Below are 16,337 nucleotides of genomic sequence, written 5' to 3'. Positions count from 1 at the left end.
CTTCTTTCTGCTTCATTACTCGCCCCCCTTTTCTTAGCCGCCATGCACGATAATCTCGCCAAACAGCTTCTCGCGCTTCATCAACAGGCCGGTGACAATGATGCCACCGCCTCCGGCACAGATACAAATAAAGACGCGCTGCATGGCCTTTGTGATTGCCAAGATGGCCTGGGTCCTGAGGTCGCCGGTAATTTCCTCAAAGATGACGCTCTGGGCGCCGGCAATGGCAGCCTGGATGTCGGCCTGGGTAAAGCTGGTGCCGGCGAGCACTTCGGTCAGGTTCTTGACGGCGGTGCTGTGGAAGACCTGGCCGGCAATGACGAGCCACACGGCCTGGCCGCCGACCTGGGCAATGTTCTGGATGGAGAGGGCGTTGCCCTGGTCCTTGGGGTCGCATACGAGCGTGGCGACGGTGAAGCCAATCTGGATCGTCAGGCCGGTGCCCACGCCGGTGAGGACGGTGAAGCCGTAGATGTAGCTCTTGGGCGTGTCCGGGTCGAGGTACGCCGTCAGCAGGGCCGAGCCCAGCGACACGAGCACGCCCGAGACGACGTACATGGGCATGTAGTACTGGATGCGCGACAGGAAGTGGCCCGACGCCAGGTTGAAGCTGACGGTGACAATGACCAGCGGCAGCAGGCGCACGGCGGCGTCGACGGCCGAGTCGCCGTGGACGAACTGGAAGTAGATGGGGATGAAGTAGGTCATGACGAAGAGCGAGGCGATGTTGCTGAGCGTCGAGATGGCCAGCAGGATCTGCGTGCGCGACCGGAACAGGTGCACCGGCAGCGAGCGGTTCTCCAGCGTCGTGAACCAGCAAAAGGTCTGCTGCGACAGGTACAGCACCGTCAGCACGCCGAAGACGACAATCGTGGCAATGGTGCGCCCGTCGTTCCAGGGCCACTGGCCGCCGGCCATGGTGAAGCCCATCGTGTACGTCACCCACGCCGCGGCGCCCAGCAGCAGGCCCAGGTAGTCGAACGTCTTGACGCGCTGCAGGATGGTGCGGTCCGTGACGGGGTGCACGTCGGGCAGGCAGAAGACGTAGACGGGCGCAAAGACGCCGCCCAGCACCAGGTTGATGTAAAAGGCCCAGCGCCACGTCGCGCTGCTCTGCGTGAAGCCGCCGCCCACCAGCGGGCCCAGCACGGCGCCGATTCCCCACCAGAAGGCCGTGCCCGAGAGATACGTGCCGCGCTCCTTGGGCAGCGACAGCGCCGTGAAGTACTGCAGCGTGCCCATGAAGATGCCCGCGCCGCCCGCTCCAGCGATAACTCGCCCAACTATCAGCGCCGTCATCGTCGGTGCAGCGCCGCACAGCGCAGAGCCCACCTGGAACAGCACCATGGCCACGGCAAAGTTCCACTTCATGTTGAAGGTGCCGTACAGCTTGCCCCAGAGCGTGATGACGACGACGGACCCCAGCGGGAAGCCCGCGCCGATCCAGGCCAGCTGCTCGACGTGGCCGAAGCGCTCGACGACGGCGCCCTGCACGTCGGCGGCAATGGTGGTGTCGAGGCCGTAGACAAAGGTGCCGACGTAGAGGGCGAAGCAGACGAGCAGCCAGCGCAGGCCGGTGATGGAGCGGACGGGGTCTGACGACGCGGGCGTGGGCGTGGATGGCTGGGCCGATTCCGAGTCGGACGTGTTGACGGCCGTTTCCTTTTCGGACGAGGGCGTTTCGAGGCCCATGGGGGCGGCGATGGCTTCTTTTTCGTCCATGATGGCGGTGGTGGAGGAGGAGAGCTGTGGTTGTATACACCACTTATACACTATACACTCTGGTTCGATGGCTGTATAGGTATAGAGTGTATATGTGAATGAGCAGCCGCTCTAGAGTGAATCAGTGAAAAAGACAATCAACGGCAGCTGTTGATCATATATGTCTGCATCCAATATGTAGACAGACGACAATCGACACTCGCTCCAACGCTGAAGCGTGAAACAAACAAGCCTAGCCTGTCCTCGAAATCCTTCGCAGCGGCAGGACCTTTTATTAACCACAAAAAAAAATCGGAATGCTACACAAACTCTCAGCTCCGAACACGCATACATCTTTTTTTTTTAATCTTCTCGGCATCTCTAACAAACAGAGCGAGATCTCGGAATTAGTAAGCCCTTTGCTCAAATATAGCCAAGAGGCTGTATTTCCGAACCAGGGGGATGCAAGCAGGGGAGGAGAAGGTTGCATTCTTTGAGCTGACCGGTTGCAGCCGCTTTTGTTGTCTAAGCTGCCAAGGGAAGTTTTTGGACAAGGGAGGGAAAGAAGGTGGGTTTTGATGGGTCTTTACATGCGTAAGTGCGATTTGACGGAAATACGTAGCATTTCTGACATTATTTAATTCTTTTATCTTGGTTTTTTTTTTTTTTTTTTCCGTGTCGTTGGTGGCGGGATGAGAACTTGCTGTTGGCTGTTGGGCGCTGTTCTTTTTACATCAAGGCACAGACAGGATTGCATGTGCATGGGCTGCACGTTGTCTTAGTAGTGGCCGCTTTTTTTGCAGGCATCTTGATCCGTTCGTCGGCACTAGGCAGCATGAAAATAACGAGCCAAAGGGTTCAAGTGTCGAATCTCTGCGATCTGAGGTGCCCGTACATGCGAGGTTGCATTGCGAGATTTTGCGTGATATCCGTTTCATCTTTCGATTATCCATGTGTTTTAATCTCTCGCTCTCTCTGTTGTTTTGCTCGTGTTTCTGCCGTTTTGACTCACCCAAAAGCAACATGTAGTTGGTCCTCCAAGCTAAAAGACCGTTTGGACCAATTGGCTTTCCTCCATGGCACCAGTCTAGTACAAACTCCGGCAGTAGATGAAAAAAACTAGAGTACGCTTGATTTGTGGAGCGAGGATCAACAGATAACTTGTGCTAGTGCGTTTCTTAGCAGTAGCTTATTCCACGGACGTGGCAGGGATACAAACGTGAGGATCAAGCTGTTGTAGGTTGGAGGCGTCCCAACTCGTCGGACTTGATTCATAATGCTGGTCAATTGGTCAATTGGTCAGCTGGGAATAAGAATACGGCTGGGGAAAGATGGCCCACCGAACGGTTGGATTGCCTTGTCAAATTGGATTGCGGGTTGTTGACGGAGATGGCTTGACGATTGACTAACCTGTCAAGTGGTTAGTAAAGAGATTTTGCCATGATGCTAAATAACAATGACCTACAGTTCAATTTCGTGAGGTAATTTGCTCTTTGACTTGTTGATTTATTTAATTGAGTCGTTTTGGTTACTTAATTGCAGCAAGCTGTCGGAGATGCCTTTACTTTTTACCATGATCGGTCAAACGGCTAGAAAGATGGTTTGCATGAAATGAGACTATAAACGAGCATCGCCCATGGTCCAACGTGCTGAGATGATACACAAGCAATACATTTTATGATCTGTCTATTAGTAGTTATCTGATCGAGTTGTACCCTTCATCTAAACGCCGATACAAACTGTTGGTTTCAAAACAGACCCCGCCTTTACCAAGCAAGATTCTCATGTTTATAAGAGCTTTCTATTTTAATATACTTTGATTCAGTAGGGTGCAGATATAGGATAAACTATGTACCGCCATAAATCGTTATAATTGGACCTTTTGCCAGAGTTTTAGTATAAATATATAATATTATCTAGCCTACTTTCTTCCTGTACACTAGATCTATATTAGCATAATAATTCTTCATCATAAACCCAAAGAGGTTAGATTTTCAAGTCTAAATTGCAGACTAAGACTATCAAAGTTAGGATTGTCTTTAGGGTTATAAATAATACATCTAGGAAAGCAACATGCAAGATTATACTATAATAGTAATTGACTATTGCTGTTCTAGGTCAATGGTATAATCGGCGCTAGCAATATGTAAATAAGATAGTAGACGCTAAAACAACTAGCCTTGTTTAGACTATCTTGCTCACAAGGCCCACACTGACTTGGCAAATGCAATACAACTCTGGCACAGTCAGTAGCCTATTAGTAGATACAGCTCGAAAAGAAATAGGCCACGGGTAATATCTAGATCAATCACGATAAGAAGAAGACTTCACAAGGGGACAAATGGCAAGAAAAGTAAAAAGGCGATGTGATATAAAAGTACATCAAGATGCAAATTGATCTTATACAATTGGCAATTGGTACATAAAACATGGTTTATAGAAATACTCTGCGAGCATCCGATCTACATTGCAAATCCACCGTCTGATTATAAATGTACTTGTATTAGTAGATCAAGTGGCGTTGGGCCCAGCCTCTTACTACCCAGCCCAACTGTTGCCCGATAGGCAAATGTCAAAAGTGCTCGGATCGCGGCACCAGATAAAGCCAGATTAAGCATGTGCACATGGCAGCACGGCCGGCTAAGCTGCCAATTGCCGAATGCGAGGCATGAGAAGGTTTCTCTATCTGTGATTCGATTTAGCCTCGTCTCTATGAATTGAAAGTACGGCTGGTACATGGATCGGATGGAATGGGATCGGATGGGGGCGAGCGAGGGCGGGATTGCGAGATTGGCAAACAAGATGACGGTGTAAGACAGGATTCCAAATTTCGATATATTGCCATCTATTCGCAAACGCAGGAATGGTGAAGAAGAAGAACGTGTAAAAAGGCCACAGGGGATAGATGCTATAACGCAACTGATGAGCGCAACTTTTTCTTACGAGTGTCAACAGGAAATAGCATGTTTGGCCACAGATGTCATCAGACAATGCTCGTAACAGCAACCTTTCCTAAGCAGATGAGCCGACGCTCTAGTCAATTTACCTAATAGGCACCTACATCCTATCCTTGACTCAGACTCCCTGCTTTTATCGAATGCGGGAGGATTAGTCGTCCATATTACTGCATAGTACATGTACACAACTGCGTGGGCCTCCAGATTGGGCTTGGCGGTGAGCAGGTTTAGTCGGAGCTGAGCCAGTTGTTTGTCGCGGGGCATAGGGCGGAAATAAAATGTAGGAATTACGGCCTGGTCTCCCTATTGTTGCGTTTGCGTCTGTGATACGAGGCGAAGGCTGAACCAACAGGGGGTTGATGGTGGATGCTGTTGTACGAAATACTCTTGTCTGGCCTTTTTTTTTTTTTTTTTTTTTTTTTTTTTAATCGTGAAGCTGAGATGAGATGAGATATATTACATGTGATTGGCATGCATCCCAAAGGCAGGTTTCATCTCAGCATGTTACATTACAGCCAACAGCACACATGGATATCGGCTTACATAAATAGCAGCGAGACCCCAAGACAGTTATATACAAATGCCCCAATCAATTGAGAATCGATGCTCGTTTTACAAGCCTACAATGAAAGCTTCACCGAAATAAACAGATGCGCCATTAGTGGCTGCTAAACCTCGGCGCTGCCAAAAGGACGCGATGCACTAACACGGCAGGACAGTTTTCTTAGTGCGGGGGATTTTTTCAAGACAACTTTTCCCCGAAACTAAAAATTGATGAGAAGGAGACGAGCGCTTGGCGATTCTGCGCAACATAGAGATTGATTTCAGTCTTGTTTGTTTGCGAGTCCGAGGACAGCGGTTTGAATTTGATGAGGCCCATCGCTGGCTGGCGATAGCGCGAGGGGCGAATCTCTTGCTCAGACAGGGCCCTCTACTCACTTCGACTCATCTCATCTCACCTCATCTCACCCTCACTCGCCTCCTTTCATCACCGCCATGGACGCCATCCAGGACCGCATCTCCCTGCTGCTGGACTGGGCCGCCTCGCACCACGCAACGCTGCACCCGTCCGCCGAGATCTACGACGACCCGGACACTGGCCTCTCGTTCCGCGTCCGGCCGTCGGCAGCGCCCATTGCGCCCTACGAGCCCATTGTCAGCCTGCCGACGACGCTGAGCCTCTCGTACGCAAACGCCCTGCAGCCAACGCCGGCTTTTCCCCGCGAATTCCTCTCCAGGGCGCGGCCCCATGTGATTGGCCGCCTGTTGCTCATCAAGGAGCTGCTCAGGGGCGAGGAGTCCTTCTGGTGGCCCTATATCCAGGCGCTGCCGCAGCCCGAGGACGTCGACGACTGGGCGCTGCCGCCGTTTTGGCCCGAGGAGGAGGCCGAGCTGCTCGAGGGCACGAATGTCGAGGTTGGGCTGGACAAGATCCGCGACGACCTGAAGCGCGAGTTTCGCGATGCCAAGGCGATGCTGCTGGCGTCGCAAAAGGACGCCGAGGACGATTTCAGCGAGCTGCTGACGCGGGAGCTGTACAACTGGGCGTACTGCATCTTCTCGAGCCGCTCCTTCAGGGCATCGCTGGTCATGACGGAGGCGCAGCAGCAGGCCCTGCCCGAGGACGTGTCGGTCGACGACTTTTCGGTGCTGCTGCCGCTGTTTGACATTGGCAACCACGACATGGCGGTGGACGTCCGGTGGGAGCTTGACGCTGCAAACTCAGGGGCTGCGTGCCAGCTCAGGGTCGGGAGGGAGCACCAGCCCGGGCAGCAAATCTTCAACAACTACAGCCCCAAGACGAACGCCGAGCTGCTGCTGGGCTACGGCTTCATGCTGCCCGTCACGGACGAGCTGCACAACGACTACATCCACGTGCGGAAACGCACCGCGCCTTCGGCTCCTCTGCCGTCCAACCCTCAGTCCGGCAGCAGTATGCCCGAGGAGTACCTCATCTCCCTGCGGCCCGTGACCGATCCATCCTCGCTGCTCGCCGCGTCCAAACAGGCTCTCGTCGTCAACCCGCCCGCGCTGGGCCTCCTCGGCGCATTCAAGCACGTGCAGCACGACATGGTGTGGGACATTTTCATGACGCTGCTGCAGCACTCGTCCATCCCGCTCATCAAGCTCATCCCGCTAAACTCAAACACGTTTCCCTCGGAGGAAGAGGCGGTGCGGCAGCGCCAGGAGCGCTTCTTCTCCGGGCACGTCAACGACGAGTGCCACGAGTACCTGGAGCAGACGGTGGCCATTATCCAGCACAAGGTGCTGCAGGAGCTGGAGCGGCTCAACGAGACGGACATGGAGGTTGTGGGCGACGACGTGGACCTGCTGTCGCCGAACCAGCGGCTGGCGCTCGAGTATCGCGAGCGGTGCAGGCGGGTGCTGGAGAAGACGCTGGGGACGATGGGGGAGGACGAGATGCTGCAATATGACGAATGAATGACTGGATGATGGATGATACCAAAAAGTGGTCATAAAAATATAGACATATATATAGTAATGTTATTTGTTCAAGGCATTTATATGCAGACGCTCGCTCTGTGTTGAACCATTTATATTTTATATACACAAGGATATCTAGACAAAAAAACAAATACAAGAAAGCAATCATGACGAGCCATCCAGCGCATCCTTCAACTCAGCCTGCATCAGCGCCTCCTCAAGGGGAATCTCCTTGAGCGAGACAATCCTCGTCTTTTTGTAAAACTTCCATATCAGATACGCTGCAAGCACAAGCGGAATGTCCCTTTTTTCATGTTAGCTAGTGAAGAAGTACAAAAAAGTCGAGAAGAACTTACAGATACGCAGACACGAAGCCGCTGGCGCTCCAGTTGCCCTTTGTAAAGACGTAGAAGCCGTTGGTGAGCAGGATGATGCTGCACATGACGAGCGCGGCGGCCGAGCTGTACACTGTCATCATGTTAGTCTCATCGGTTTATATATACAACTTTCAAGTCGAGCACTTACACGTCCAGCTGTTATGCCACGGCAGCCGCGTGGCCGGAATGCCCTGCACCTTCAACGCCATCCGCAGCCGCACATGGTTCAGCACAATACAAATCCAGCTCACCAGCACGCCCGCGCCCACCAGGTCCATCAGCCAGTAAAACGCCGTCAGCGCGCCGCTGCTCAGGCTCATAAACGCCAGGAACGAAAAGAATATGTACAGCGTCGTGGCCACCCACGGCACGCCCCACGACGTGGTGCGCAGAAACACCGCCGGGGCCTGTCTCTTGAGCGCCAGGCCGTACAGCACGCGCGTGCCCGACAGCAGCGCCTGGTTCGACGACGACCACGCCGACGTGATGACGATGGCGTTGATGACGGACGGCACGGCGGGATAGCCCGCGGCCGACACGGCAATGACAAACGGGCTCTGCGCGGCCGTGCCCGACTCGGCGCTGAGCCGGTCGTCGTCGGAGCTGACAATCATGCCGACGATGAGGATGGCCAGCATGTAGAAGAGGATGATGCGGATGAAGACGTTGCGGCACGCCCGAGGAATCGCCTTTCGCGGATTCGCAGTTTCGGCTCCGGCCATGGCCAGCGACTCGACGCCCGCAAAGGAAAAGACGGCGCCCGTCATGACGCTCCAGTAGCCCAGGAACTTGCCCCAGTTGCCCGTGGCAATGTATTCCACAAAGGGGCCCGGGTTCTTCCAGAAGCGAAAGTACGTCGGCCGCACGCCGGGGATGCCGCCGAGGTCAATCACCAGCCCGAAAACAATCAGAAACACCACCATGAGGATCTTGAGCGTTGCGAAAAAGGCCTCGACCTCGCCGAACCAGCGGATGCCCGAGAAGCCCACCGCGGCCGTCAGGATGATGAATACAATGATCCACACGCTCGGGTTGAGGTCCGGCAGCCAGTACGCAAACAGCACGCAAATGGCCGTGATCTCGCTCGGAATCGACAGCAGGTTGCCGTACACCAGGTTCCAGCCCACGGCAAAGCCCAGCGCCGGATCGACAAGCACCTCGGCGTGCCGCACAAACGAGCCCGTCACGGGCAGCAGCGCCGAGACCTCGCCCAGGGCAAACTGCACGGCGCTCACGACCAGCCCGACGGTGCCGTAACCTAGCAATGCTCCGAGGGGCCCTCCCGTCTGGACGGCGCTGCCTAATCCGAGAAACAGGCCCGTGCCGATGGCGCCGGCGATGCCCAGCATGGTCAGGTGGCGCTCCTTGAGGCCGCGCTTGAGGTCGCGCTCTTCGGTGGCGGTGACGAGGTCGCCGTCGAGGTCGCCGAGCGTCTTGACGGGGTCCATGAGGCCCGAGACTTGCCGCTCGATGTCGATGCCGTCGGTGATCTTGACATCTGAGTTGTCTTTGCCGTAGTTTGTGTTGTATCCTCCTCCTCCTCCTCCTCCTTCAGAGCGGTCGATGAGCGGCGACATTGCGGTTGGCGTCGAGGCTTTGGAAGCAGATGCTCGGTTTGCACTCGTCATGCCCTGGAGGTTGATGGCTCTTTGTTGATTCTTCGTGGTATATCTCCAGCAGCTACTCCAAGCTTCTTATCCTGAACTTTGCGAAAAGTTGGAGCGGAAACACTCTCCTCAGCTCTGCTTTGTCTAAGTCAGTTACACACGTGCCTCCTCTCGTCTATGTCTCACACAGAGACAAATCTCTACAGCATCCAACTCATGAAGAAGAGAACAAAGTTCATCTCAGCATCCTAGGAAAGGTAAGAAAAAAAAAAGGTGTAAGCACCTCGGCACTAACAAGGTACACGGTGGTGGTTAAGAAGAAAAGGCAAAGCTCGTTATCTGCCCCCCCTCACCATACGCGGTCTAATAGTGGAGTGGCTCTTTAGCACTGATATCGCAATCGGGCCCCTGGCTCACCCAATTTTGAGTTGTGGCGGCTGAGCTCTCCACAGCGGGTGGTTTTGCATTTTGGGTTGCCTAAACGGGCAATCTATACACGAGGGTGAATCTGCGATTTATTCAGCACTCAACTGTCTGTATTATTACATGGTGACGATATTATGGTTATGCTCTAGAGGCAAAGAGAATAAAAACAGCAACATACTCACATTTTTGCAATCCAGGAAACTCCATGCTCACGTCCATCTGAAATAACGCGGAGAGAGTAGCACTAAATAGTTCCACGCGCTATAAAAGGACTTTTGCAGCCCACAAGGCTTGCTCAATGGGGAACTAAACCGACAACATCTCGTACAGCCAAAGCTAGTGGCTTAAGAATGGCGCCATGGTGCCGAGAACGGCTTCAGAGCCATTGGAGATTTACATGTGCATATAAATCAGCAAGTGCAATCACAGCCAATACAACTTATTAGCTTCTCTCATCAACATCTCAATACAGTCTTTAGCCCTCAAAACAATAATCACACTTACTGAGCAGCATAGACATGTCTAAGAAAGTCTCTCTAGCCATCATCTATCCATAGAACTTATAGATGCCCAGCTCTATTGGCAACCAAACACAAGCACCTTCAAACCTAGATATAATAACTAACAGGCCAATCTCAACGCTACTAGCGAGAAACCGGCAATCCATATTCAATTCCCAGACCAGCTCATTCCAACAAGTAGTCCAATTAGCCCATAATCATCCCTTTACTACGCATCACCCTCGTTTTCATCCCTCTTCAGTACCGTTTCACACCTCACTTCGACAAGCTTTACAACTATCCAGTTGTCTACACATTCAACATCGGTTCAAATCACACTTCGTCAGAGACAGCACGCACCAACAATTCAAAAGAAAACATCCAAATGCATTGATACACACCCACTACATCTACTCACCCTCCCCTAAAAAGGAATCTCATCTCCCCCCCAGTCTACATTAAAGAAAATAATTAAAAGTGAAAACACACACAAAAGTCTGCTCTCAATTCTTCTTCTTCCCTCCATTGTTTCCGCACCTTATCAAAATAGTAATATGTAAAAATCCAATTTTCTTCCCAAAGCGCCACGCAATGCTTAACCGTATTATTAAAATACACAATCCTCTTCCTCTCCCAACAACAACAAAGCAAACAAACAACAAACAACAAAAAAAGAAACAGACGTGTATGGATCGAAATCAGATCGGACGCTGCCTCTAACAAAAGGGGCAGTTATATAGGCTATATATATGACTCTTGACAGTCAAAAAGAAACAAGACAAAGAAAAGGTTTAAAATATGCCAAGTAATGCTCCAACAACAGTGTCAGCGTCTAAGGGGCAACACCCTGTCGCCACCTCTCAACTCGATCCAAGCTGCCATTCGGCAACGTCATCCCCGTGCCCAGCTGAATAACCCCATTAGAGTTATACAGGTTGCGCGCGGTGCTGTACATTGGATTACCAGCCATCTGGTTCATGCCAGTCATTCCGCTATACGACTGCTGCCTGCCATAGGCAGTCTGAGGGGGCATCATCATGGTAGCCCGGTGGTTTCTGGGACCAGTGTTGGTGAAGCTCCGGCTATGCAGCGTGTTGAGAGCGGCCGTCGACCTGGACGCCTCGAGGCCAAAACCGCCTGTTCCGTCATTGTACTGGCCGCCCTTGAAGCCTCCCGAGCGAGCATTGCCCGGCAGCACCAGGGCAGTGGGCATCTGAGCCCTCACGGCAGCCATCCTGGCGTCCTGTTCGGTGATCCTCATGTGTTCCTCCTGTCGGCGTCGTTCTTCCGCAATGCGAGGATCTTCGGCTAGTTGGTGCACAGAAAGCATATCGGCCATGCTCACTCGGCGAGACAGCCTATTGGCCTGTTCGCCCGTCAGGTTACCATAAGCCGTCAGTCTCTCGCCCGTCAGGTTGCCGTAGCTCATCTCTCGTGCGCGGGCCTCGCGTTCAGCCTGCAGACGGCGGCGGCGCTGGCCCAGGGTCTCGTCCTCTGGGTTGGGCGATTTGCCTTGCTTGTCTTTGTCTTCGTCGAGGTCGCCAAACTGGCTCAAAAACTCGGCGGAAAACGCGTTGCTAACAGGGCGGACCCTGGGCAGTGTCGATTCCGCCAGACGTCGCTTTCTGGCGCCAAGCGTCTCTTCCTCAATCTCTGCTGAAAATGGCTCCGCAGATGTAGCCGTTGCGGTAATGGTGGTGCGCGCATCGTCGTCTACAGCTCCGTCAGGCGTAATGATGCGTGGCGAGCCAGCTGCAGGCTGCACCTCTGCCATGCGTGTAGGACCCAGGCTCAGATTGCTCTGGCGCTTGGCAGTAGTAAAGGCGGCAGAGGCGCGGCCCTGCAGACGGGCGGCGCGCTGGCTCAGGGGTTCGTTCTCCTCCATCTCGCGAGCCTCCATCAGGCCAATGGGACGCTCGAGATCAAGCATATTCTTGGCGCCGTCGTGCATCGCGGCAATGACAGCCAGAGGCACGTCTTCGTCGTCTGACAAGTGTTGCTCTACAGGAATGTTTTGATCCTCCCAGGCAAGGTTCACGCGGCTCTTTAAGCGCTGTTTGCGCTGCATCTCGGCAACGGCATCCATCTCCAGGAGAGTGGCTCGCATTCGCTGGGGCACCATGTTGCCCTGGTTGAGCAAACGCTCCTTTTGTCGCTGCTTGCGAAGATGAATCTCGCCAAGAAGGGTCGTGGGCATGCCATCAAGGATACCTTCCTCGAGCTGCTCCTCTTCTCTTGTTCCCTCTTCTTCATCATGGGCTCCGTCGTGGCCGTCATCATGGGCTCCACTAGGGCCAGCTTCAGGCTCGTTGGCCTCTATACCTAGCAAACTGCTCTTGCTTCGCTTAGTGAGCAGCCTGACAGTCGATCCCTTGGACGGCAAATCGGCGGTAAGAGTGTTTGTAGAAGGCTGTTGTGACTTGTGCTTGGCCGCCTTCTTTTTGCCATCCTTCTTCTTCTCCTGTCCATATACCTCGTTGCCCAGCTTGCCGGCGTACAAATGGTCGGTAAAGGCACTGACGGGAGCGGTCGCTGAGGCGTCGAGGATGCTGTCGAGGGTAGCCATGGCCGATCCGTCCCTGACCTCAATCTCGGGGCTCTCAGACGGCTGCTCGAAAAATACGCTGGCCCGGAGGTGGGGGGGGAGGGTGCTTAGTTTGTCCATGTTTGACTTGCGTTTGTCGGCATCGTGCTTGGACAGCTTCTGAGGACGGCGAAGGTCCTCCAGAGAGGGGGGTGCAGTCACTTCCCTGGAGTGAGGAACGGGCCCCTCTATGAAATATGGTGTAGGCGTGGTGGCAATGCCGTCGTCGACGTCGTCGAGCTTGTCTGCCACTGAGAGGGCCGCAAACGAATTGCGGTGCCCGCTCAGGGGGTCAGGCAGGGCAATCTGCTCCAGGTCGGGGACGATGGACTTTCTCTTCTCCTTGGGCTGCATCATGGCGCTCAGGAGCTCCGAGCGTCGCTGGTTACGATCAGCAGCCTTGGGCTTGTGGGATAGCTTGGGGGGTAGGTTGAGCATGGCCGGAACACGGGCTGGGTAGTACAGCATGTGCTGGCCAGACTGGGCATCAAAGTAGGATTGCGGCCTCACAAACTCTCCAGAGGACCGTTGTTGAGGGGTGCGTAGTTGGGAGGTGTCTTCGTGGGCGGGAGGAGGATGGGGAGGCTCCTGATACGGCTCCTGGTGCTGCTGGAGCTGGTGGTGCGCTTCCGGCAGCCTCTCTCGCTTCTGCAAGCGTGCCCCCATGTCGGCCGTAGCGAAACGCTCATCTTCCGTATCCGTCTCGCAGTGAGCGCCGTCAAAGTCGTCAAAGGCCTCCTGGGCCACCTGAAAGGTATTTGTAGAGTTCGCCGTCATGGGCCTCTCGGCTTCGCTGTCGTGGTCGGAGGGCAGGTCTGGGTTGACCAAGATGAGGTTGGAAGCCCTGTGGCTCCGGAAGCCTCCCTCCATCATCTCGTGGAAGTCGTCGCCCCCAAAGTTTGCGTCTTGTTGAATCATTTTCCTCGCGCTAGCTTCAGCATCAGTATCGGCATCGGACAGAACATCAGCGGCGTGCTCGGCCTCGTCCAGGACCTGCTGGGTCAGGGAGATGGGCTCCGACTCGGAGATCTCAGCCAGCGAGGGCTTGGCGGAGCGCACGCTCCTGACGGAGCTCTTGCCCGGCCCGTGGCGGGACAGGATGGAGTTGATGGCGTCGTGCTCCGGGCGGCCTGGGCCCGTGGAGGCGTTGGAGCCGGAGCGCATGCGGCCGGAGAGGGAGTTTGTGGGCGACATGACATACGCAGCGGGAGAGTAGCCCTTTTGGCGGGCGGCGGCGGCGGCCGACGACGAGCCGTTGGACGGGTAGCGGCGCAGGCGTGACGAGGCCGACGTCGAGTGCTCGTCGGCAGAGGCGGCGCGGGCGGCGAGGATGGAGGAGCGTCTGCTGTCGCTGCGTTTCAGTTCGCCGTGCAGGTCGCGGATGGCATCGTCGATGGAGCTGGTCATGGACAGGCGCTCGGCGGTGGCCTCGAGGTGGGCGACGTTGCTGATGGACGAGGCCGAGCGCGTGAGCAGGTCCGAGTGGTGGTGATGGCGCGCCTCGTCGGTGGCGATGTGCAGGATGGGCTTTGGATGGGCCAGCTTGGTGCCCGGCTGCACGCTGCCCGTGTGCAATGGGGGGTCCTCGGGCGGCGGGCGGCGCAGCGACGAGGCAGACGCTGATGCTGGACCTGATGCTGGCGCTGATGGGGCAGGGGACCAGGCCGCGGTGCTAATTGCAGCGCTGGCAATATCCGAGTCCCGGCCATAATTTGAGGGGCGCTCGTGTCGACTGGGTCTGGCGCGTGCGTCGGGGCTCTGGGGCAGGGGCGCGGAAATGATGCCTCTGGAGGTGTCATGCTGCTGATTGCTGGCGCTTCTGTTGAGAGAAACAGGAGCAGACGGGTTTTTGGAGTTGAAATTGGAAATGCTGCTGCCGCCGTCGTGATTTGCGCTGGGCGACCACGGCAGCGGCGGCCCTGAGCCTGAGCCTGTGCCCATGCCCGTGCTTTTCTCCTTCCAGCCCGCCTCGTCCACTTGTTCCTCTTCCACCTCTGCCTCGTTTACTGCCTCGTCCACGCGCAGCTCCCGTCGCATCCTCGCTGTTGCTGCTGCCGCTGCGATCCCTCCCAGCGACAGCGTCGACTCCTGCCCGTGGCCAGCGGCGGCTGTGGGCGACGACATGGCCAGATAGCGCTGGCGGATGGCTGCTGCAGACTCGGAGCCGGGAGACGTCGGCGATGATGTCGCGGGCAGCTTCTTCTGCTTGCCGCCGCTGCTGGGCGCAGAGTCCACAAACAGGCTCAGAGGCGTGCTGACTCGGCCGGCCACGGAAAGGAATGTCGGCGACACGGGACTGGTAGCCGTTGACGACGTCGAGAGTGGCGAGAGCGGTGCTGGAGCTGTCACTGATGCTGCTGCTGATGGCGCTGCTTGTACTGATACTGGTACTGGTACTGATTCTGATTCTGATTCTGGCGCCTCTCTTATGGTGCCGGTGCTGCTGCTGCTGCTGCCGTCGTCATTACTGTTACTCGTCTTACTGCTGCTATCTGCAATGCCTCTGCCGTGAGCCAGTGCTTGTGCTGGTGCTGGTGCAGCTTCAGCCTCGGCGCCAGCGTCTGCGGCGTCTGCATCTCCTGGCATGGCGAGCAAAAGAGAGGAGGGAAAAGCCTCCAGAGGAAATGCGACCTCGTATTAGCTAGCCTCAATCAATATCAACCCGCCGCCAAATGCCCGTCTCTCCCAATACGGTTATCTGCCTGTTTTTATCTTTTCCCCGTCTTGCCCTCTCTATTCGGGATGGTCAGGTCAGGTGGGCGAGCTGGACCGTCGTCTACTGTATACAGTAAAACTCCTTGCTAGGCGCTCAATTGGGTGCGCGCGTGATGGGCGAGACATGAACGAAGCCGCAGCTGCGCGGCCAGGGTCCAGAGGCGGATAAGCGGAGGCTCGTGACAGTGTAGATGAATTGAGCCGGTAGTCGCAGTATCTGGCAGTATTGGATGGGTGTCGACGCCAAAGCCTCGCTTCGGTTATCTTTGATGAAAACAAACGGCTGTAGCGTGTGTTGTTGCTGGGGCGAGCCGAATTCATTCAACAAGGGCAGAGTGGAAGAGAAGGCGAGTTGGAATTCCAAGGCAAAGCAAGAAATGCATATACTGGAAATAGCCTTGCTCTCTCTCTAAGCCAGCAAGACCAGGCACACCACTTCCACCCTCGGCAGTTAGTTTACTGGGCTGGTGGCTCAAAAGACCCAACGAAAAATGGAAATGAATGAATAAAGAAAGAGAAAAACTGCCGACTTCGAAAGGGAGGGAAAAAAAAGAGAGTTTGGAGAGTTTGGGTTTTAGCGGCCGAAGCGGCGTGGCCCGTTCCAACGTTGTTTTTTTTCTGTTACTGAAAGCGAGTGGTATGTGGACTCGTGTGCCTTGATTTTGGTTTTTTTGCGTAGTCGCGGTATTAGTAGCAGTACTTGCAGCGGATCAAGACCAGCCAACGGCGCTAATGGCGAGGAGGATCTGGATGCTGACGATGCTAGTGGTGATGGCGATGATAGAGATAGAGACGTTGGTTATCTCTGTCTCTATCCAGGGAGTGATGGATGCTTGCCGTGGTGGCATCAAAGAAAACGGCCCGGGTTCGACAAGATTCCAGTGTAAATGGACGTGTATCGCAGCCCAAGGCACACACGCTGAGTTTGCGAGGGAGGGAAAAAAGAAATAGGAGTAGATTTTTCTTCACTTGTCTCTTCTCTCTATCCTTTTCATCCAATTCTTCTTTTCGAGACTCTCCATCTG

At 54.8% G+C, this 16,337-nt stretch overlaps 4 protein-coding genes across 4 annotated transcripts; 1 reads left to right on the top strand and 3 right to left on the bottom strand.

Moving 5' to 3' along the window:
* Window positions 1-33: 33 nt before the first annotated feature.
* On the bottom strand, window positions 34-1,722 carry TrAtP1_010265 (uncharacterized protein; the record flags this gene model as incomplete). Its single annotated transcript, XM_014089831.2, has 1 exon — window positions 34-1,722. The coding sequence occupies one exon, from the start codon at window positions 1,720-1,722 to the stop codon at window positions 34-36; it is 1,689 nt and encodes a 562-aa protein (XP_013945306.2).
* Window positions 1,723-4,085: 2,363 nt separating this feature from the next.
* Window positions 4,086-7,180, top strand: TrAtP1_010264 (uncharacterized protein). The gene is made up of 2 exons (XM_066114629.1): window positions 4,086-5,142; window positions 5,213-7,180. The coding sequence occupies exon 2, from the start codon at window positions 5,655-5,657 to the stop codon at window positions 7,098-7,100; it is 1,446 nt and encodes a 481-aa protein (XP_065970725.1). The 5' UTR covers window positions 4,086-5,142; window positions 5,213-5,654; the 3' UTR covers window positions 7,101-7,180.
* Window positions 7,181-9,389, bottom strand: TrAtP1_010263 (uncharacterized protein). The gene is made up of 3 exons (XM_014089834.2): window positions 7,629-9,389; window positions 7,460-7,571; window positions 7,181-7,407 (listed from the first exon to the last, which is right to left on the bottom strand). The coding sequence occupies exons 1-3, from the start codon at window positions 9,106-9,108 to the stop codon at window positions 7,269-7,271; spliced, it is 1,731 nt and encodes a 576-aa protein (XP_013945309.2). The 5' UTR covers window positions 9,109-9,389; the 3' UTR covers window positions 7,181-7,268.
* A 692-nt stretch (window positions 9,390-10,081) lies between these two features.
* Window positions 10,082-16,267, bottom strand: TrAtP1_010262 (uncharacterized protein). Its single transcript, XM_066114628.1, has one exon. It carries the CDS (start codon window positions 15,181-15,183, stop codon window positions 10,846-10,848), a length of 4,338 nt encoding a protein of 1,445 aa, XP_065970724.1. The 5' UTR covers window positions 15,184-16,267; the 3' UTR covers window positions 10,082-10,845.
* Between the last annotated feature and the right edge of the window lie 70 nt (window positions 16,268-16,337).

The sequence above is a fragment of the Trichoderma atroviride genome, chromosome 5 (genome assembly GCF_020647795.1).
Source record: "Trichoderma atroviride chromosome 5, complete sequence".
Classification (NCBI taxonomy): Eukaryota; Fungi; Ascomycota; class Sordariomycetes; order Hypocreales; family Hypocreaceae; genus Trichoderma; species Trichoderma atroviride.
This window is presented reverse-complemented; position numbering and strand designations above follow the sequence as displayed.